A 22,816-nucleotide genomic window follows, 5' to 3' on the forward strand; every position below is an offset into this window, starting at 1 on the left:
CGGTGGCGTGTTTCAAGAGTGATGAAGTCACAAAGACAGTCCTTTTTATTTTATTTTTTTTACATATATCTCCCCACCCCACCCCCTACGTTGGCTTGTCAAAATGAAACAATAAAAACACCCAAGGCCCAAAAATGATCAAAAATGACTGATATCAGAGAGCGCTTCACTAATAGTAAAAAGTGACTGACTAACGGAACATATTATTAATCTTTCTCATTTTAGCCCAGCGAAACGGGTAATGACGCTAGTTACATCAAAAATTATTCTCTTTTCCCTCACTATTTCTAACACCCTCTCATTCGTTTTCCGTTCGACCAAGCTAATTTTTTTCACCGTCTCTACACTCACATTTCAAAAACTTCTAAGAGTTTTTTTTCACTGTTTTTGGTAACGGACGAGAATAGACCAAATATGTAACAATATGACATCACAGTTCTAATCTTGAAGAGTTTTCATTTGATAAAGATAAAAGTAGCTGTTGAAATCATTATTAACCCTTATGTATTACCTTGGGGTCCCAAAAGGACCCCAGAGGTATTTCATGTAATATATGTGTTGAACGAACGTGAGTATCTGAAAGTCTGTTCTTCTATTTTCTCCCCAGTATACGTTTAATATATTGAACACAAAATGATGTCCTTTGGTGTTATTTTGCTCTTATGTAAATGATTGTTTACCACTGGAGTCTTAAAAGGACCCCAAGGTAATACTCATGTAAGTAATCAATTATTTCTCTCTTTTGTTTCTTCTTACCAAGGGAGCAAAATTTGTAGTTTACATAATACTCAATAGATGGCAGAAATTGCTAATATATTGTTCTCGAAAATTACTTCATTGTTTACATAATAAAGTAAGTTGGATGTGCAGTAAGAAAAAAGTTTTCTTGTACTGCCCTACACCGTTTATGGCTAAGTCTCTCACAGTTTGAAGCAACAGATATCTTGAAACCTGCTTATATTTTTGAATAGCCTGTGAATAACAAAGCGGCTAGTTTCAAAGGGCTAAACCTCAAGCGACAACCTCAAGAAAATAACATGACTATTTTGAGATGTAGTTGCGCCTGTTATCTGGTGACGAGGCTGTCAAGCATTTCTTTTCTACAGGGTGGCCCAAAAGTAGGTATACAGTACCGTACTGATCAGCTCATTGCATTTTATATCATTTCTTGTTGTTATCCATCAGGTAGACTTAGTTTCATTATTATTTGTTCTTACTGTGTTTCTACTTATATCTTAAGCTCGGATGAGCCGAAGGAAATAAACACATAAACTAGAATGTTGTACTTGCTCAATGCAGAGGTATATACCTACTTTTGGGTCACCCTGTATTTTGGATGACATTGATGTCAGTGATATAGAAGGTAACAGTCTGAGTTGGAATGCAATGCAATAAACTATTGTTTTGAAATGTACCTGTATAAAATTTCTGTACGTAATGTAATGTATTAATGTACCAATAATTATTTATTTTAAATTGGATCTCAAAGGGACCCCACGATATCTCCTATATTTTTCACGGTAATACACAAGGGTTAAATTTACTAAATAAACGGATACATTAAAGTAGTAAACCATTTCACTTCAAAGCAATTTTTAACAATAAATAATTTTACTCACATTACTACATTAGCCAGTATCAGACTACTATCAAATCACAAACTTACATAACTACCTATGCTTATCGTAAACAAACTCAAGAGTGACACACCAGAAAGAAGCAAAGAGAACTGAGAAATGTGGGTACAAAATAAACACACACAAAAAATATATATGTATATCTTACTTGTTGCAGTATTTTTTGTTCACATCAAATGAATTCCATCCACTAGTACTAGCTTCAACATATCGGGTAATGAGAAAAATTATCCTGCAACACAAGAAACAGAGCTGTCACAATAGAGGCATGTCGTCATGCAGATAAAAACAAAACTAAAATAAATAAATAAATAAATAAATAAATAAGCTGTGCACAAGCAAACATAATAATAATAATAAAACAAGCACGAAAATCGGTATAACATTGCTTGCCAAAAATAAATTTTAAAACAAAATGTGCCATGCTTCAATATTGAAAATCAAAGGTAAAATCAAAGGCTGTATTGGATTAGTTGTAATTTGAATGTGGAACATTAGGTTAACATCTAATGATTTTTGTTTTATAATATCCAAAGATAAGTTTGCATATCTTTGCTGCAAATTAGAGCCTAAATTCAAAGTTTTATGAAGTCTTAAGTTATCTTCTAGAATTTTTGACATCCTCTGTACAATAAATAGGAAGAACTCAAGCTGTAAATAAAAGTCACACAATTTTGTAGTTAGGCTGCCTTCACACTAGGATTTTGTGAGTCGCTCATATGAACCTGTAATGTGAAGGCATTGAATATTTTAGGAGCCGCTCAAAAGATCGTGATACCAAAGTGGCAGCCATGCTAGAGCCAGAAGAAGTTGCTGTTTTAATCTTGGTGATAAATTGCAAGAAAAAAAGGACTGAGTTGAGTTGATTTTAGTTTAGCGTCCGTTTCAGCAGCGAGGCTATATGAGACGTGGACCTACTGATTAACGTGGAATCGGAACCACATGAGCTCCCGCCGGGAATCGAACCCGGGTCTCCCAAAGAAAAAAGGAAAGGAGATATAGAACAATGTGGATTCATCTTATAAATCGATCAAGACTGGAAGAATGTTCATTTTACAGTCTGTTTCCTAAACTGAGAGAAGATGAAAGAAAATTTTTCGATTACTTCAGGATACCTGTATCTATACATTTTATACTGTATAATAGTACAAAATGTGTATTTCATCAGAGTAACACCAAAATGAGAAAAAATTCAACATGAAATATGGGTGGCCCAAAAGTAGGTATACAGTACCGTACTGCATTTTATATAATTTCTTATTGTTATCCATCAGGTAGACTTAGTTTCTTCATTATTTATTCTTAATGTGTTTTTACTTACATCTTAAGCTCGGAAGAGCAGAGCAAATAAACACAAACTAGAATGTTATACTAGATCAATGGAGGGGTGTATACCAACTTTTGGGCCACCCTGTATGTACACTTTTCTCCATTCCAACTGAGTTCACGCTCAGTGTGAAGGGCTCTCATAAGACTGCGTGCTATTTTCTTCCGCGGCAGCAGCCAGCTCGAGCAAGGTACTGGCGGGGTGGTCTTCATAATAGCTCAGAGCCGCGGCTTACTTGCGCCTAAGCACATGTGTGAAGGCGTACATTTAAGACAATGTAAAGCTAGCAGCTGCAGCTCATGCGAGCGGCTCACAGGATCCTAGTGTGAATGCTACCTTATATATATATGTTTCTCAAACGCACTACAAAATGAAACTGTCTCTTAGTTAAAGAATATTTCAACAAAAGAGACATAGTTTTCTACCTTATATTATGAGGTGGTCACTACTAACTGTCCTGGACTAAGTTTTCATAACTTATCCTGGACTAGAATTATGTAAATCACAAATATACAGAGAAGCCAAAATGACTACCAGAATCACTCCATCACTTTTCTGAGTAAAATGGACGAGAATTTGCAAAATAGTACAGAATATACCGTAATGGCTATCAAAGTTCCAAGGGACGGATAAATCCATGAGAGTAGAACCTGGATACACGCAATGTTATTGTAGTTAGACTAGGGTTTAACGCTCCTTTTAGCACCGCGGCTATATGAAACGTGAACCTACAGCTTAATGTGGGATCCGAATCATACGAGCTCCCACTGGGAATCGAACCCAAGTCTCCCACAATGAAGACGCATACGCTAATCATATAGCCGCGAAAGTGAGACCGTATACAGCAACTTCAGATTTTGATATACCCACAGTTCATGCTGTAATGAGAACTTAAAAAAAAAAAAACTTAAAAGTTTGATTACAGCCAATAACATCCGTGTGATGAAGCAGTCGAAATAAACAGTCCCTGAAATTTCTAATACTAGAATTCTTCATACCTTCATATGTGTACGCACACTATTTTATTCGTATGTTACATAGTCCAGTTAAAATATTAGGCACTACAAGGTCTCAATATATTTGGACACAGGGATTGTCCGAGAAAAGCAGTGGTCTGTGGTACAACCCACGTGGTCTGAGATGACAGTAGCGACCTCGAGAGTGAGTGGCTGTTCTGGGAAGTGGACTGGGTAGCGTACTGGTTAACGCATCGGCACGGTATGCCGGAGGTCCGGGTTTGAGTCTGTCCAGTCAGTGGCTTTTTCACTCCTTGTGTGTTCTTCAACATTAATTTCCAGAGGTAAGTGAGTCTTTTGCATTATCAGTGGTCAATATCGAGTAGATGTAAATCAATATAGTACGTTTATGCAAGTAAAAAGAAGGGTTCAAGTAAGCAACCAAATGAAATTAGTGGAGTATTCTACTGAATACACACACGTGAAAGTGATTACCCACACTTATTTCCCTTTTAAGTAGATAGGAGGATTAATATCTTCGAAAGTAAATGAAGTGAATGATTAAAACGCTACTTAAAAAAAAAGTTACTGAAATCTGTTTTTTCCTCCTCATTTCCTGCGATATAAAGAACTACTTATGAGAAATAGCGAAAATAATCAACGTAATTTTAATACAAAATTTTCTATAAGTATAGGTTAAATGAACTGGAAGAGTGAAGAAATGCGACTGGATCTGACATCAGTTGAACTTTACGAAGTGGGAGAGAGATGAAACTTACAATAATAGAATTTATTGAATGCCGAACAATCAAATGAAATAGCTAAGCGTAATTCGATCTTTGCACATACTCTTGACAGTTCCTTTTGTTACTACAATAAAACCTAAGTGGTCACCTTTGATTCTACAAAGAATTCCGATACAAATTAACTATTTATAGAATTCAGGCTAATACGAGCTTCAAGATTCTATAGGTAGAGTGTGAAATTATGAAAATGACCCAGTCTAAAAGAACTAGGCTATCACCATACTATAAGAAATGAAATTAAGTTTTACGTCCCACGGTTATGCCGGTTAGGCTAAAGGAGACGGTAATGATGAGAGATGAGTGAAATGGTGGAACGAAGAAAGTGGGAGAACCCCGAGAAAATTACGAGCACTGTGTTTGTCCACCACAAAGTCCACATGGCGCGAGCGGGGATCGAACCAGGAACCCCAAACACCGGAGGTGAACGCTCTACTACTAAGCCATCGCACCCTCATAACACGATGTATGTTATGATTTATATATGATTCACATAACCGCTTTGTCAGATGTAACTCCGCTATTTAACTTATCAATAATAAAGAAGGGTGCATTATAGTATTGAGTGTTTCTTGTGGCAAAAAGCTGCAGAGGCCTTTGAAGTTTACCAAAACATTTTTGAAGAATCCTGAATTGTTAATGATCTCAAGACAAAAAAAGTACTTAAAATATTTCAACTAGTACATATTCACAGTATATGGTCAACAGCACGCTAACAACAAAGCATGCAGGCGTAAATCAAAATGAAGAATGACTACGTTCTTTTACAAAGTATTATGAAAGAAGCACTATCACAAAGTGTATTTACTACGAGCCAAGACAAACTACGTTGAAGTTTACGCACATGCAGCACACATACACACAGATGAACACAACAATGTTTTTATAAACTAAATACTTGGTCACCCTCGTATCACAATCGAGAATTCACACAATCAGTTCTAGCTTGTTATGCAATTATGGTTTTGCTAATGACGAGGTTATTGTACAGTTAACGAAAGCTGGCTTCTGACAGTTCGAGAACACAAGTGTATTAGACGCACTATTGCAAAAGTCTCTGCAACTACAGGGACAGCAGCTCTGGTAAAGAACTTAGAACGTTTAACAAGTATTAATTTTATAATGGCCATAATACGAGAGGAACGTATGATTTCCAAATAAAGCAATATTAATACAGGGTTAGCATAAATGATTCATTCGTTTTGAAAAAGCTATATTTTCAAAGGTATTACATGTACACACATGAAAAATATATATGAAAAGAACCATAAACTCATCAAGTTTGTATTGTGTATTCCAGGTGGCAACACGAGGTCCATTATCTTTCCGACCGGGTGTGTCAGTGTGGCAGTACGAGGCTAGTACCTGTCGAAAATGGAGGGAAAGCAAGAAAAAAGACGTCGCTTGCATGTGTGCCGTGTCAGCAAATGGGCACATATTGAACATTTGTAGAGGGTGTATAAACTTAGCGAGTTTGTGCTTCTTTTCATATATATCTTTAATGTGTGTATGTGTAATACTCTTGAAAATATAGCCTTTTCAACATGAATGACTGTACTGTACTTGGATTATTGATATTCTTCAGAAAAAATAAAGAATAAATTAACAAACCGAGCTCAGCCAAACGCGAGAAACTCCCGACGTGCGAACCTGTGAAAACGCAGCCTCTGTTCCCAAGCCGTGCCCGACCTCGTTCCCCAAACATACCGATCTTTCTATAATGCGCAATTTCTCTACCAAATCTGATTCAGATCCAGACAGTAGCTGCCAAGGAATAAAGTATCACATACAAATCGAGCCGATGGAGCCTGCCACCGGCAGACCTCCTTCACCATATATAGAGATTTTTATTCCTTACACGGTGGGCTACTTGCCCATCAACTTTGATTTAGATTCGGCTAGTAATTACCGAGAAATAAAGCACCAAATAGAAGTCACGCCAAGCCTGTCTCTGATCGAGCTCGGTCAACAAATATAGCGATCTTTGTTCTTTAGGAAATAGCCCACCAAATTTCGTTTCGATCCAGCTAGTAGTTACGAGAAATAAAGTACCCCCATATATGTTTACACCGGAAGTTAATAAAGTTTGTTTGGCCTTTAGTTTACACAATATTCGAAATTCCTGTCCTCTTAAGTGATCTAAACAGAAGGGTAAAGTTCGGTATAAAACCCCTGCACTTGCCTGCATGCAACAAAACCAATCACTTTCCATTACTGAGACAGGTATTATACTTTTACGTATCGGGTCAGTCCAGCATTTGCTATTGAAATAATTAGCCTTGACCAGTTTCGTCAAGCTTAACTATTCTTTAAAGTACGATATATGCCATCTCCCTCTAAAGTAACACCACATAAAACTATATCCTCTCTCTCTCAATACAATCTCTCTTCTTTACAAACTCTTATATCGAAACCATATCTTTTTGAGTACTTTGCATAAAGCTGACTTTCTAATCGTGACTAAACTCTCCGCAACGAATCAAGGATAGGGTTATCAGACGTACTCTTTTAATAGAGTAAAATTACTCTTTTCCAGGGTATGCACTTTTGTGTTTTCTTTTTCTAGTACCGCACATTCTTTGTACTCTTTTTTGAGTTTTGAAGGGTCGTGAGGGATTAGTAAAATATGTGGACCGTGAGGTGTACATTAAGGTTAATTATAGGAAATTAACACTTCAAAATAATTAGGACAAGCTTGGCCATTGTAATAACGAGTTCGTTATTCTGACATTTTGAATCATTCCAAATAATAATAATAACAATAATAATAATAATAATAATAATAATAATAATAATAATAATAATAATAATAATAATAATAATAATAATAATAATAACAATGATAACTAATGTTATCATCAGTGGGGTACACAAAACTTTATGAAAAGGATTCTAACTCCACAGATCACATCACGTCAAGACTATTGTATTATGTGGTAAATAGTACTTAAATTTACTGGTGAAAACCATATCCATGGAAAAATTAAATGTCAACTGAAAGCAGGGAATTTCTGTGATTATTCAGTTCAAACCCTCTTCTCTATCCGTGAATCCTGTCGAGGAATTTGAAGCTTAAAATATATGAAACGACAATTGTGCCTGTTGTGCTGTATGGTTTCAAAATGTGGACGCTTACTCCGAGGGAAGGACACAAATAGAAAGTATTTGAAAATAAAATCCTGAAGCGAATATACAGACTCAAGAGGGACGAGGATATAGAATGGCGTAAACTTCATAGCAAAAAACTGCATAAGTATATACGTTTTACTTATCATCGGTAGGACTAAGTCTAAAAGACTGAGGTAGCCAGGATGGAAGAAAATAGGAACGCTTTTAAAATTTTAACTGGAAACTCAATCGGAAAATGTCCATTAGAAAATCTACGCGCAGATGAGAGGATAATATGTATTAAGATGAATCTCGCAGAAATAGGAATACAAAGTATTAACTGGAACAAACTGACTAAGAACAAAAAGTCAATGGACAGCTTTTGTAAATGCAGCATTAAACGTCAAGGTTTCATTGGTAATCCGCAATCGGTATGTCGCTTCCAGGTGAAAGGTGTGATGCGAACTTTCATCTATTGTAAGAAATTAATTGTAGTTTTCTGTTTGTTTTAAACCACAGTTGTTGTGTTTCATATGCTTTTCAATATGTCAGTCTCCGCCACCGTACTGATTATTTAAGATGATAATTGTTTAGTGTTTTACATGCCGCGAAATTTTGCGCATTTAACAAATTACATGTAAATTGTTAGCTCACAACTGTTATTATAACGCAGGTTAGTTTATTCATTACTGTAATGTTTTTATTTCTTGCCTCTATTGCTGCGATTTTTGATTCTTTTGATAGCGTATATTCTGTGCACACCCTTTCCACACTAAAACTACTGAGATTAGGAAAACGCTTTGTGTCTTTTATTACAATGTTTTGGTCTTTGTCCCTTTTATCAGTGCTTCTTCTACTTTGTTACTTTCTTCCTGTAACCATTCACTTGCCTTAATCATCCGTCTCCCTTAGCCTAAGGGATGGGACGTTAAGCTTATTTCATTTTTTTATTTTATTGTTTATTCGTTTCTTAAGTTCATGAATTTTAAACCTGTTCTACCACAACTTACCATCTCAACTTACATTTACATTTATAACGAATGTATTTACTATATACTGTACGCAATTATCACATGAGCTGAAAGTAATATACATTGTGACCTTTCTGTAAGGGACACCTCTGATTTATGAAAAAATAAGTATGTCCTATCGGTGTCCATTATTTAGAGGTTTCACTGTAGTACAGTTCCCTATTTGGACTAGACTTCCCAGAATTAGGGGAAGTATATGCGCTAAACCTTTTCTGTCGCTATCACTATGTATTACGGTATACCTACATATCAAAATACACTTCTTACGTCCAGCGGTTCGAACCCTACCTCTATATCAGTCATATTTTTGAGTTCATTCACATGAATGGTGTATTTGTGTTATGTAACTCAAAAACCCTCATATACCGAAGTTCATGATCTTGCAGTTGTTCAAAATAAACCATGAGATTGTCCTCGATTTCTGGGTTGATTTTTTTTTTTTTTAAACTACCTTCGCCTGTAACTTGCTGCAGGCGATAATCATTCATCATACAAATAGTGATCACGATCTAGAAACCCAGGGGTGGTGATGGGTCCCACGAGTGGACATTCTCTCTCTCATATGATAAGACTTTAAGCCTTGCAGATATACGGTATACATGGAATAAGAGATGTTTATTACTAAATGCATTTGTTTCCATCAAGATTTCAAAATGGCGAGACACGAAAATGAACAATAGTCACCTATAGTTTTCTGTTGTCTTAGATATCACAGTGAGAGACTGTGGTATATAGATGAACAAATAACATGAAATATGTAAATTTAGCAAAATAAATCAAACGTGATTACGTTGCTAGAGAAACTTGGACGTTTCACCATCTTTTTAGTTAGATTTAATAACATGATTGTCAAAAGTAATGCACTCTGATATTGGCTTCCAGAATAAGTCCAAGAAAAATGTACATCTCTAACTTTCTATAAATACTACAGAAATACTTAACAGATTATACTGAATCCAAAACTGAACAACATAAACCACACAAAAGTCGACAAAACTGAATAAGAAGATAGAAGGAATATTTTTTTTTTTTTTTTTTTAAACGTATACTACTAAATGAAAGAGTTCAAAACGTCAACATTTCCCAGTAGGTTGTGCAATCCAACTGCTCTACAGTAACTTAGTACGGAAACATGAGGCCTATTTTTCCACTGAATTTTCTATCATAGTATTATCTGAACATTGGTCCATTTCTTTGCGAGAGAGACAACTCTATAAATTACCTTTAATATACGATACGTTAGCCAAAATGTCCCTAGTAGTGTTCACATTTCACCAAACAAACTCCACCATGTCAAGCTTACAGATTCTCGGTTCGACTAACATGTTTGATCTTGTTAACCCTCACCTATGAATAAGCTTCAGCATATGAAGATCAACATGTTCAACCCCTCTGATTATATATAATTAACTAACCTCGTGACCGATTATGGTTCGATCGATTATCAAAGGCCATTATGCACACACACACACACACACATGTAGTATTATCCAAACTCTACATTCCTCTAAACTGCCTAGTGTGTATCAGTGCTTCTGCTACCATGTTCTTGTAAGCCAACAATACGATCGAGACAATAATGCAGTATAATTACAAGAAGTAGTTTTCAATATCTTTGCATGTTCCGTTCATTTTCATCGTATGTTGAAGACCATTCTATAATGGCTGTGAAAATTTTTCGTTTCTTTTTTGTTTTGTTTATTTCTAAATAAGTAAAAGTGTTCAAAGTGGATAATTCTTGTTGCTAACAAAATTGATTTAAAAAAAAAAAAAAAAAAAAATCATGGACATCAGATACAAGCGCTGATGATAATGAAGTTATTCTTTATTCTAGTAACTCGTTAAGTATATAAGCTAGTTATTCCAGAAATACAAAACAACATTCCTTATGCCCGTTGTATAAGAAGAACTAGATTTAATGTGGATAGTTTTGCTTATTCTGATTAAAATGGTGCCCTCTATCACCTTACTTATTTACTATGTTCATCGAAGAGGCTATAACCACAATGAAAGAAAAGAAGAAATAAATCAAAATTAATGGTATACATATTCACTGCATCAGATTTGCCGATGATATCGCAATAGTAGCTAACTCAGAAAACGAGCTAAATACAATACTCAGAGTCTTAAACCAGAAGATAATGAATCAATGCCAAGAAGATCAAAATCATAATTATAAATAAGAAGAGAGGTGAAGGAAGCGCCGACATAAAAATGAAGAAGACGGACTCGAGAAAGTGGCCGAATTTTGCTATCTCGGTAGCAATATAGAAGAAACCAACACATATGTTAGTGCAATAAAGAGAAGGATAGCACTGGCCAAGAATGCCTTTCAGAACAAGAAAAACTTTCTCCTGAATAAGCACATTAACATCCACGCTAAGAAGGAATTTATATTAAAAACTTGTGTGGAGTGTTTTGACATATGGATGCGAGACTTGGACGTTAGCAAAACAGCAGAAAGCCCATTTTGATGCAACGGAAACGTGGTTTTGGAGAGGAATTACCAGAACTAACTGGAGAGAAAAGATGAGCAATGTTTTTGAAAAAGAATCACCAGAACTAGCTGGAGTGAAAAGAAGAGCAGTGGTTTTGGAAAAGAATCACCAGAACTAGCTGGAGTGAAAAGAAGAGCAGTGGTTTTGAAAAAGAATCACCAGAACTAGCTGGAGTGAAAAGAAGAGCAGTGGTTTTGGAAAAGAATCACCAGAACTAGCTGGAGAGAAAAGAAGAGCAGTGGTTTTAGAAAAGAATCACCAGAACTAGCTGGAGTGAAACGAGAGCAGTGGTTTTGAAAAAGAATCACCAGAACTAGCTGGAGTGAAAAGAAGAGCAGTGGTTTTGAAAAAGAATCACCAGAACTAGCTGGAGTGAAAAGAAGAGCAGTGGTTTTGGAAAAGAATCACCAGAACTAGCTGGAGTGAAAAGAAGAGCAGTGGTTTTGGAAAAGAATCACCAGAACTAGCTGGAGTGAAAAGAAGAGCAGTGGTTTTGGAAAAGAATCACCAGAACTAGCTGGAGTGAAAAGAAGAGCAGTGGTTTTGGAAAAGAATCACCAGAACTAGCTGGAGTGAAAAGAAGAGCAGTGGTTTTGGAAAAGAATCACCAGAACTAGCTGGAGAGAAAAGAAGAGCAGTGGTTTTAGAAAAGAATCACCAGAACTAGCTGGAGTGAAACGAGAGCAGTGGTTTTGAAAAAGAATCACCAGAACTAGCTGGAGTGAAAAGAAGAGCAGTGGTTTTGGAAAAGAATCACCAGAACTAGCTGGAGTGAAAAGAAGAGCAATATGATAGTACTGAAAGAAGAGAATGAGGAAAGACAACTTATCAAAGTAATAGAAGTATGAAAACCAAATCTCATTGGTCATTTATTTAGACATGATGCTTTCTTCCAAAACATTTTCAAAGGCAAGATATTAGGGAAGATGAGAGGATGACCGAGAACATCGTACCTCAAGAATAGGATCAATGAAATGGGATGCACTCCCTACAAGGAGATGAAAGGGACTGCTGAAAATAGGAAGCTGCAGGTGCAAAGTCAAGGAGAAGATGATTAAAATGGGTTTTGTTCAGCATGATAGGAGAGCACATGATCACTCACTGAATTCCGAGGTTATCTTTTTATTTATTTATTTATTTATTTATTCAGAAGTTACAAACTACAAATGTAAGGTCTTGAATATTCAATGTGGTCAGTAACAGCGGAGGCTTCATTCTTTTCTACTATTTAACTTACAAATGTTTGTTCTCCACCTACCTAATCAGGATACATTTCACGTTGAAATAGATTACACCTTTGTCTTGGTTCTTGGCAGTACATCGTACTGTGTACATATTCTAGCCCCATCTCCGAATTTCTTGCATCTCCATTTTAACAAACCTATTCGTAAGGATGAAAGTGATCTTCTAATTTGTTTCATCTAAATGTCTTTTTCCATTTTTTTCTTTCTTTCAGCGACTCAATACCTAGAAATATTTAGTTTTGAGCTATTTACTTGATTTTGTAAACGGTGAATAATTCACTAGTTCGTTACTGATCTTATATCCCTCTTTTCATGTTAAATTGATTTCTGTTTCAAGTAGCTAAGGTAAGAACCATCACCAATAAAATTATTCCTGTCGCAGTCTGGCATTCGAGCTACTAAACAGTAATTTTGAATTGTCTTCTTTCCCCACGTTTTCAATCGCAACCAGTATTTAGTACTTTAATTTAAAATACTCTTTTGTATTTAGTACTCTTTTGTACTTTAATTAAAAATATTGCCATATTGACAGAGTTCCATAAGTTGATAACGATCGTAGAATCCCTAGCTGTAGCCTACAGAACATATTGTTCCCCCTGTTTATAATCTTTTCGGGACAATTGGTACCCCATATACAGGGTGTTACAAAATTTTGGGAAAGTTCATATGGGCCTGTGCTCGCAAGTGCATAGTTTCGTAGTTACTGGGTGCCAAAAACGTGAAAAAATGAACTTTAAAGGTTAAAATGAACCATGGTTCCAACTACTATAAGACCGATCGTAGTCAGGTCAAGACATCACTGAGGAACTACTTTGTGAACTATCCAAGTATCCATCTTTCAGAATTTCCAGTACTTGCACTATTATTTTTCGAGAGGCTGCTTGGAAGTACTTGATCACTCTCCACCTACCTCTCTAAAAATTGGTGTGCAAGTACTGGGCATTCTTAAACACGGATATTTGGATAGTTCACATACTAAGTTTCTCAGTGATGTCTTGACCCGACTATGATAGGGTCCCATAGTAGTGGAGCTATGAACTTTTAAACTTCACTTATATCACGTTTTCGGCACCCTACAACTCCGAAACTAACCACTTTTGAGCACAGGTTCATATGAAGGTTTTTCTTATTTTAATACAAGGAATTCCCTAAATATTATGACACAGTTTTGTAACATCCCAGATATATTAACCACTTTTGAATCATCAACATGGAACACTTTTGTGAACACTTGCATCAATTTGTCTTTCATTCGTAACCGATTCTTACACACAAAGTTAATTCAAGAGTTCTAAATAATTTCGAAACCTTTAATGAAGAAATTGGGGACGTTACTTCGTGTTTTGACTGTTAAGAATATTTTTCTCTGTTACAGTAACGTCAAAAATTCTTGACAAGTAAGCTTTTTTCTTTAAACTTTAATCATCGATGATTGTGTGCGTCTGAAGTGTAGATACTACCAAATCTGTTGCAGAGTTATCATTGAAGAGATCCTGTCTCTAATTAAACATGGTGTCATGTGAATTTTAAAGTGGAGATTGTAACTTATCAATGAAGCATAAACAATGATGTGATGACGCTACATCTCTGCTCGTTTGTGTGTGTGTGTGTGTGTATTTTCTCGATCTATCGTTCTTTCTTTAGAATTAGCAAAACTGTCCCTCTACGTAGCTTTGTTTTTCTTTACCTGTTCTATTATTTCTCTATTCTAAATGCTACGCACAGGATTTAGTTTATCTAATAACCTGTCATACTTGCAACACTAACTGCAGTGCCTGTTCTGCACACAGGAAGAATAGGCTTATGTACAAGAATTGAAATGGACATTTGAGTCCCCTTACCCTTACAATAAGTATTTGAATCAAAGCAAAATTAAAACTACTCTGCTCGACCCAAGTCCTATGTTTTTACTCCCTTCCCTCCTCGGAATAAGCATTTCAATCAATGACCCAAGTGCTAACTATTGTCAGCAATTCATTTGAAATGGTTCACACGTTTCCTCACTTGGTTTCAAAACGAAAAAAAGCTCCTTACCTTCTTAAAATGTGAAATTCCAAACAAAAACGCTGGAACACGAGACTTCTTGTATTTGGTAAGCAGTTTGTATACCGAATTACATTAGCGTAACTTGAAAAGGTCGGAACATACCTTGTTTTTGGCATACATTTTAAGCCCCTTCCATCTCTCCTTAGGCTCCTACGGGTATGTATTTTAATAAAAGTGACATGATAAAATCCCGGCTAGAGGACAGTGCTAACTGTGTTTAAAAATCCATTGGAAGCAGGTCAGAACTTTATTGAGACAGACAAAATGCATTTAATTATAGTATAGATAGATCTCGTACTAGTACGTACAATGAACAAATCATACCACCAAATGTGTAAAAGGTAACCTACCAGAGTTAGCAGACTAGTAATAATGAGATAGTTTAATCCGTGAAAGACTAATTACTAATGGACTGAATAGGTGTACTACATACATTAACTACACCCATCCACTTCCTGGACAAGAAGTCAGAGCTAAGTTATCTATTCTAACTTCTCTTACGTTTACTTGGCTAATTGTAATTATGTGAATAAATGCACGTATATAACAATTCGTAAACGTACTCTTTCCATGACAATACTTCAACACAAGGCGACCTGGCAACACAAGCAATTAAATCAGGAAGAAGTGAAATTTCTCGTTTTTAAGTCCCAGGATTATACCCTGTAGGCTAAAGGAGACGGATGATCAGAGAAACTAAATGGATAATGAAATAATTGGTGGAATGATAATGTGGAAGGAAACGGGAGAACTTCGAGAAAATTCACGAACATGATGTTGTCACACACAAACTTGAGCTGGAATCGAATCAGAGACCTCTATGACCAGAATCGAGCTCGAGCGCTCTGCCACTGAGCCACCGTGCACTCCAGGAAAGAAAAGGGCTCCCTCTTGGCTAAGCGGTTAGCGTACGCGCCTTTGGCGTGGGAGACCCGGGTTCGATTCCCGGCGGGAGCTCATGTGGTTCGGATTCCACGTTAATCAGTAGGTCCACGTCTCATATAGCCTCGCTGCTGAACGGGACGCTAAACTAAAATCACTTCACCTCCAGGAAAGAAAAAAACGTTACAGTTCTACTTTATAGTAAGTTATCTAAGTATTTATTATACAAACATTTTTATGCTTTTACCAAATCCTCAGCAAGTTGAAAAAGTATGCAATTATCGAAATTTAAGGTACAACTAACGTTTCACAGTAGGTTTAAGATGATAATATCTTCAGAAAGTGGCTGTTAGAAATGTGCATGATTCCCACAAAATTACAAGATTTCAAAGATTCCACAAAAGTCTTATGCATAAGCTTTTCACAGCAGAAAGACCTTCACACGAAGAGGATTGTAGTGCAAGAACTTTAAATTAAATAGTGCAAGACAACATTTTAAGAAGCTGGCTTCTGAGGGAAGTCGCATCGCTAGAAATTTAAATCCTATCATTTTAAACTGAGAGAAGAAAGTCTTCCTAAATGTAGTGATTTTTGTATACAGTTTTCTGAAACTTTCTTCGAGAGGCGACACTGCTGTAAGAAATAAGATGAGTTGCGCGTGAGTTGGCACGATCTGCTGAGCAAAGTGTCAGGAAACACAGAAACAGTACAGTTAATAGTACATTTAACATTGGATGCAGTATATAAAAAGAGTACGTTTATAAAATACATAAATGTGGATTGTTACTTATGTTTCGTTATTCGTACGAGGATACCTCGACATCAAATTTTGGCCATGTGGAGGACCACATTTTCAAGTCGATGAAAATAAAAGCCAAATGTAGGATAAAAGGGTACATGGGAATAGAGAAATCTCTATATTCAACTACAATAAGTGGCGCCATCTATGACAGCTAGTCGGTGAACGTTGTAGTAAAGAAGAGTACTTCTTTTTTTTCTGGAAGAAAGAGTGGCGGTAATCACTATGAGTATGTTACTGCAGAAATTTCACACATATTTGACATATCATCCGACATACCCTTGTGATCTCTAGATTGCTTCTTGCTTTTGATATCTATCGCTGAGTGGCAACATTACAACAGCCATGAGTCCACACATTTGCTAGGTTTAAACTGTGTGAGAAGTGAGCGCGGTCTACTATCGAACCATTGCGGTCCCACGACACACCTTAACACACTGGTCACATTAGATATTTTGCGACAAATAACCACAAAACTCAGTTACGTCTGTTACTTTTCATCACCATGGTTTTCTTAAATACATATGTCCGATCGACTCCGCCTGAAGTACTACTGACGGTCGGGGAACATACCACTAACAACGGCTAGGCATTGTATAGGCATTCTCAGTGTTATCACCTTACGCATCTTACATGTTGGAAATTATGTATTTCCACTATTTTGATAATCATCTGTATATAGTTATGCGTTAATAAACCGCATATTAGTTTACTTACGGTAAGTTGGAAAATCTACTCAGACCGTAACTTGCTGGCCATTGTACAATCCTCCAGATAACACCGATGACTGATATTCACCTGCAACAAAAAGTACTTAATAAGCTTCAAACAATACAACCCAAAGAATACAAAGAATATTAGTGTAAGCCAATCAAGGTTTTTTATGATGCGTCACAAATCTATGTATATAGTTTCTGTTAAACTTTTCAGTGTCGCAACATCTTACACAAAAACATATACATATGAAGAAAAAACGCAAAAGGAGGTGAACAAGCTTACATAATTTAAAAAAAAAAAAATGTCAGAATTTTATGCTTACTGTAGCAATGTTGTAAATAAAACAAATCCTCGCACAATAATATGAGTATAAAGCAATGAAAAACATATTGTTTTGAGACCTACGATAGATTAGGGTGACGTAATCTGATATCACATTTCACAGTTCGAGCTATTTTTTCTTTAAAGAAAGGGGAAAAAGAAAGTATCTGAAACAACTGACACTGGAAATCATACAATTTCCATAGTCCCGACGAAAAAACAGTAGCATATTTCATGTATAAATTGTGTATTTACAATATTTTTTGAGACAAACTGCGCATTAGTAATACAGTGAAACGTCTCAATAACAGCGCATTACTAATACAGTGAAACTTCTGAAAAACGGCGCATAACTAATACAACGATAAACTTCTCAAATACGGCGCATTATTCACACAGTGAAACTTCTCAATAATGGTGCATTATTAATACAGTGAAACTTCTCAATAACTTACACTGATACGACATGTTTTTTGTTGTTGTTGTTGTTGTTGTTGCAACAGAGATATCCGCTAGGAGCGCGGTGGCTCAGTGGTAGAGCGTTCACCTCTAGTGCTTGGGGTCCCGGGTTCGATCCCAGCCCCCGCCAAGTGAACTTTGTGGTGGACAAACACCGTGTGCGTGGGTTTTCTCGGGGTTCTCCCGTTTCCTCCCACTTTCTTCATTCCACCATTTCATTCATTAATCATCATCACCGTCTCCTTTAGCTGTGGGACGTAAAACTGAAAGATATCCGCTAGGGAGAAGTTACACAAATTTATACTACTCACAGCTCATGTGGTAATTGTAATGCTTGTTGATGTTTAAGGTCGCGATTATATGAAACGTGAAAATGCAGTTATTGACAAAGATATATGAGAAGCTTGAAATTAGAGTTACAGTCACGGAAGAAGATTAAACTTTATGCATAATATCTTAGTATTTTTCTATCAGTCTATATTCTTGGTTTTATTTACCAGTTAATATGTGTCTGTTACTGTTTTTATTGTTTACCGTGAAAAAATAAGTTTATATAAAATAAGGGAGCAGGAAAATTGTGGTTTTCTTTTTTCTTCTTCCTCCTTTTAAAAATCCATGCTAAAGAATAATTTATTTTCAGAATTTCAGATGCGAGGTCTTAAGAGTAAAAATTCTGTTTCTAACAATCTGATACTTCTATTAGATTTTCGAAGCATCCTGCTTTTTATGAGAAGAAGTGAGAAAGCACGTTCTTTAATATATTGAATAATTTTCCATCTTATGCCACCCAACTCCTTCCCCCTAACTGAAGTGGTGCTTCCTTCAATGGATCTAAGTTATACGGTTCTGAATCACTATTTCAGTCTGAGTATTTTGCTTGTCATTCTACGTGTCTAGAGAAGGGGTGAGGAATTTGCAGCCTTCAGAGCCGTAAAGTGTGGCCTTCTGGGCCTGTTATGAAAAATGTTAAATTATGTAAGGAATATGAAATATACGATATATGTAATCCTGAAAAAGTAAATGAATAATAACTTTTCTTTCTTTATCTTTTTAATATGTGATTGTGTTATATATTTTTAAATACATTGTTAATGTAACTAATAACTACGAAATTGCTACAAAAATTACGTCTATTCAAAACTATCATATGCAGGCTTTTTGGGAAACGGGCATTATCAATGTGACCTGTCAAACAAGTTGCCCAGTCCCGGCCTGGAGCAATTAGAGAATGAGACTTAAGTATTTGAAAGTAGCTCTACACAACATGAAATCTTTCAGTTTGACGTCCCACGATTCTGTCCTTTAGGCTACGGGAGACGATGATTAAGGTTAGTTTAAAGGGACAAGTTTTGCCGATAGGTGTCACTGCAGTCTTCGTATCTTTCTCATGTATTTTTTACCTGTCAAGAAAATTCACGATTTCTCTTACAAATTTCAGCCTGCAGACTTCAAATTTTTAGAGAAGGAAGTTCATAACTTATCGAAGGCAACAATCCGTGCCCATTTTTTTTATTTAGAATTTTCTTCATTGTTGAAACGACTTGATTGTTGAAATGAATATCCAAACCTTTAACAACATAACTGTTTCAACAATTAAGAAAATTCTAAATAAAAAAATCGGCACGGACTGTTTCCTTCGATAGGTTATGAACTTCCTTCTCTAAAAATTTGAAGTTTGTAGGTTGAAATTTGTAAGAGAAATTGTAAATTTTCGTGAAAGGTAAAAAATACATGAGAGAGATACGAAGACTGTAGTGACATCTATTGGCAAAACTTGTCCCTTTACACCATCCTGAAGGCAAATGAATGATGATGGGAAGATTGGTGGATTGAGAACGTGGGAGGAAAAGGAAGTACTCCGAGGAAACCTACGAACACATTCTTGCCCACTACAAGCTTACTTGGTCGAGGATCGAACTAGGGACCCCACACACAACAAGGAAACGCTCTACCACTGAGCCACCTTGCCCCCGTAGCCTGGTACACAATCGGCATTTTCTCTAAAAATGGGCTCGGCACCAAGCGCCTTACCTGAAAAACTGGGCATGGTCTACAAAAGGTTAAGAAATAGTATTAGGGATACCAAGTATACCTAATCTAAGTAAATTACACGGTTCCATTGTACACAGTTGCTGTCCACTGCTGCTACACCATAGGCAGTGTAAGATGTCACCAAACTTGGTTTAAGATTTATGTATGACTGATCACGTGGAATAAATGTCGAAGCTGACAGATTTCTCTCTTGCCATGTTTCTGGGAAGAAATCAATTTCTTCAGTTCGTGTGTGTGTCTCTCTGTACATTGAGATTTTTCATCCATTAATTTTTCACTTTCCAGCATCGATAGAAGAGAAGAAAGTACGGTGATCGTACCACAGGCTCTAATTGACCAACACATGAAACAAGAAGCAGGATACGAAGAATACAATAGATTCTGAAAATGTATGACACAATAAAGTTAAATACATCGTTACTCAAGGCTAGCTTCGAGAATCCTTCAAGCATTAAAGACACGATTGTAGGATACGTTGACAAATAGTCTTAAGCCAAGGAGAGTTTTGTGTGTTAGCATCATTTTAAGAGAGTCAATGAGCCTTTGTGATTCTGAAACTGTACCTCAGAAAATGTTTTAATTATGACTTCATTAGCAGATACTCACTTGTACACGTCAACCTTCCGATATAAAGCAATCTCACTTCTTAATGCTGTATCTTGATGAGGCTCAACTCTGTGGATGTATTGAAATGTCAAAAGTTACGTCGTTGTTAAGCTTAAGCTTCAATGATTTCTCTGAAATGATAATAAGTATAAACACATTAAATTTTCGGTCGATATTATGGAGATTCATTTAAATAAAGAACAAAAATATCATTTATGCACTTCACCTACAAATTGGCTTGCGTTTGATTCATTTGACCAATCCCACATGTTTTACAAATGTAATTTTCCACACTTAACTTGGCATGTGTTGTTCAAGTTTTGATGTCATACATACATCGTTGTCATGGTAATGCAGAACACGAGGGTATTTTTTTCTACCTCCATGAAGCCGCCAGAGGAGAATCACGTGAGATGGTTAAACCAAATCCGTTCAATGGAGATCGCACATCCCCCATTGCACGAAACAGAGTCTGTTGTTCAACCATTGTGGGGTAGCGAGTTTGAAAACATACCGAGTGCAACCAAGACTAACGCCAAGTGTGAACAACGTAATGTTATTTGATTTCTCTAAAATTCTAAGATCAAAAAGTTCAGTTAATGACTGCAATCAGATCCACGCTAAAGGTGAACCACACAATGTAATTTGATTTCTCCAGGCGGCAGCTGAGTTCTCTGAAAGTCCAAGATCAGACAGTTTAGGTACTGACTGAAATCAAAGCGCCCGCCAAATGTGAACTACATGATAAAATTCGATTTCTCCAGGTGGTTGCTAACTTCCCTAACATTACAATATCAGACAGCTCAGATGACTACAATCGAAGCACCTGCGAAGAGTGAACTACACAAAGTAACTCGATTTCTCCAGAAGGCTGCTGAGTTCTCTAAAATTACAATATCGACAAGTGGTGCATAAGTGGTTCAAAAACCATATTCCACTCCTTTCACGGACCACATAATTTACGCGTTCATGAATGTTCTCCACCACAGATTTCTATCATTGTCTACTCTAGTCCTCTAGTCGTGTACGTAGTAGGTAGGTTTTCTTAAAACTCTCTGTACTACTTGTGCACACAGCTATCACTTCAAGTTCCATCAGAATCCTTTATTATTTGACGATGAATTGTGCTTTATTACGCCCTTTTGAATGAAGAAATCGAATTACATCTACTGCACTCTTGGAGAGTGCTTCGATTACATTTGATACGGCTTCAGTTCCCTATTCCACCATGATTCAATATCGGAGTTTGTATTTTGGTATGGGAGATGCACAACCTCCAATAAACAGATTTGGATATTCCACGTTGATTATTCCATACTTTCAAGAACTGAGCAGAGATTTGTATGATGGAGTCAGCACGTTTAAAGCATCCTCTATTAACTTCCAGCAAATGGTTGGTTATTCAAGACTTGACAATTGAAGAGTTTTCGCTCCTGACTCATTATAAAAACACTGACCCTGCGGTCCGATTACTCTGTGCTGTTCTTTCACAAAAAGTTTCAAATTAAGAGAGTCGTTCTTATAACCTATCACACGTTCTTATATTCTTGATGTCCCTAAGATTATCATTGTATGTTAGGGTTACCAGAGTTTGTTGAGAGAGAGATGTGATATTCAGAATATAACAAACATATACGGTTTCACATGATTGGAAAAACTGGGTTAGTTTCATTAAAAGTTACTGCAAAACATAAAATATCAGAAATATATTATATTCCCTGGTGGAAGCTCATGGAGTCTGGATCACAGGTTAAGCTGTAGATTCTCGTCTCATGTAGCCTTAGTGCAGAACGGACTGTTAAATTTAAACCAACCAAGTATATTAGACAAGTTATGGCTGCCTTTTAATTGTACTTTAACGAAGACTTTGCATCTCTTAACAGTCCTACATCCTTTTATAAATTTTCAAAAATTTCTTGCAAGGCATATCGAAATTCATAACGACTTTGAGTTCTGCATTTTTTAGTTCACAGCAACTTGTGTTCCTAACATCATTATATTATGATTGATCGAAACTGTGATATGATCGAGATAGTGTTGACAGGTGAAGGCTAAATCAAATTATTCTTAAATATCAGGTTGGAGTGCCGGTTAGATAGGTTATTCATACGGATTTTCTCTCGATATAGTAAGTTACATCGTTCGATTGTATTGTTAACATTGCGTGAGAAATATATTTCTTTCATTATTTTTGCAATACGACGTAATCATGCGTCGCAGAAATCTGCTTCTTGGTGCATGCTAAGACATGTTCATACCTGCAAGTCGATGAGCTGAGTTATTCATTAGCAGTGATAATCTAAAGTGCTTGCTATGGTAACTTGGTCACG

The 22,816-nt window shown here is 36.3% G+C and overlaps 1 protein-coding gene across 10 annotated transcripts in view; it reads right to left on the minus strand.

The window, feature by feature from the left end:
- The window catches only part of LOC145674424 (uncharacterized), a 138,871-nt gene that overhangs the window by 75,143 nt on the left and 40,912 nt on the right, over positions 1-22,816 (minus strand). For 4 of the 10 annotated variants that reach the window (XM_081744462.1, XM_081744463.1, XM_081744461.1 and 1 more), the window contains exons 2-4: positions 20,487-20,617; positions 17,049-17,129; positions 1,786-1,869 (exon numbers count right to left, since the gene is read on the minus strand). In XM_081744462.1, the coding sequence (XP_081600588.1) occupies position 1,786 (1 nt within the window). In that variant the 5' untranslated portion in view covers positions 1,787-1,869; positions 17,049-17,129; positions 20,487-20,617. The remainder of the gene's footprint in view (positions 1-1,785; positions 1,870-17,048; positions 17,130-20,486; positions 20,618-22,816) is intronic. The other 6 variants (XM_081744465.1, XM_081744466.1, XM_081744464.1 and 3 more) reach the window with 3 other exon arrangements.

Source organism: Thermobia domestica, chromosome 17 (genome assembly GCF_964235325.1).
Source record: "Thermobia domestica chromosome 17, izTheDome1.hap1.1, whole genome shotgun sequence".
Taxonomy (NCBI): domain Eukaryota; kingdom Metazoa; phylum Arthropoda; class Insecta; order Zygentoma; family Lepismatidae; genus Thermobia; species Thermobia domestica.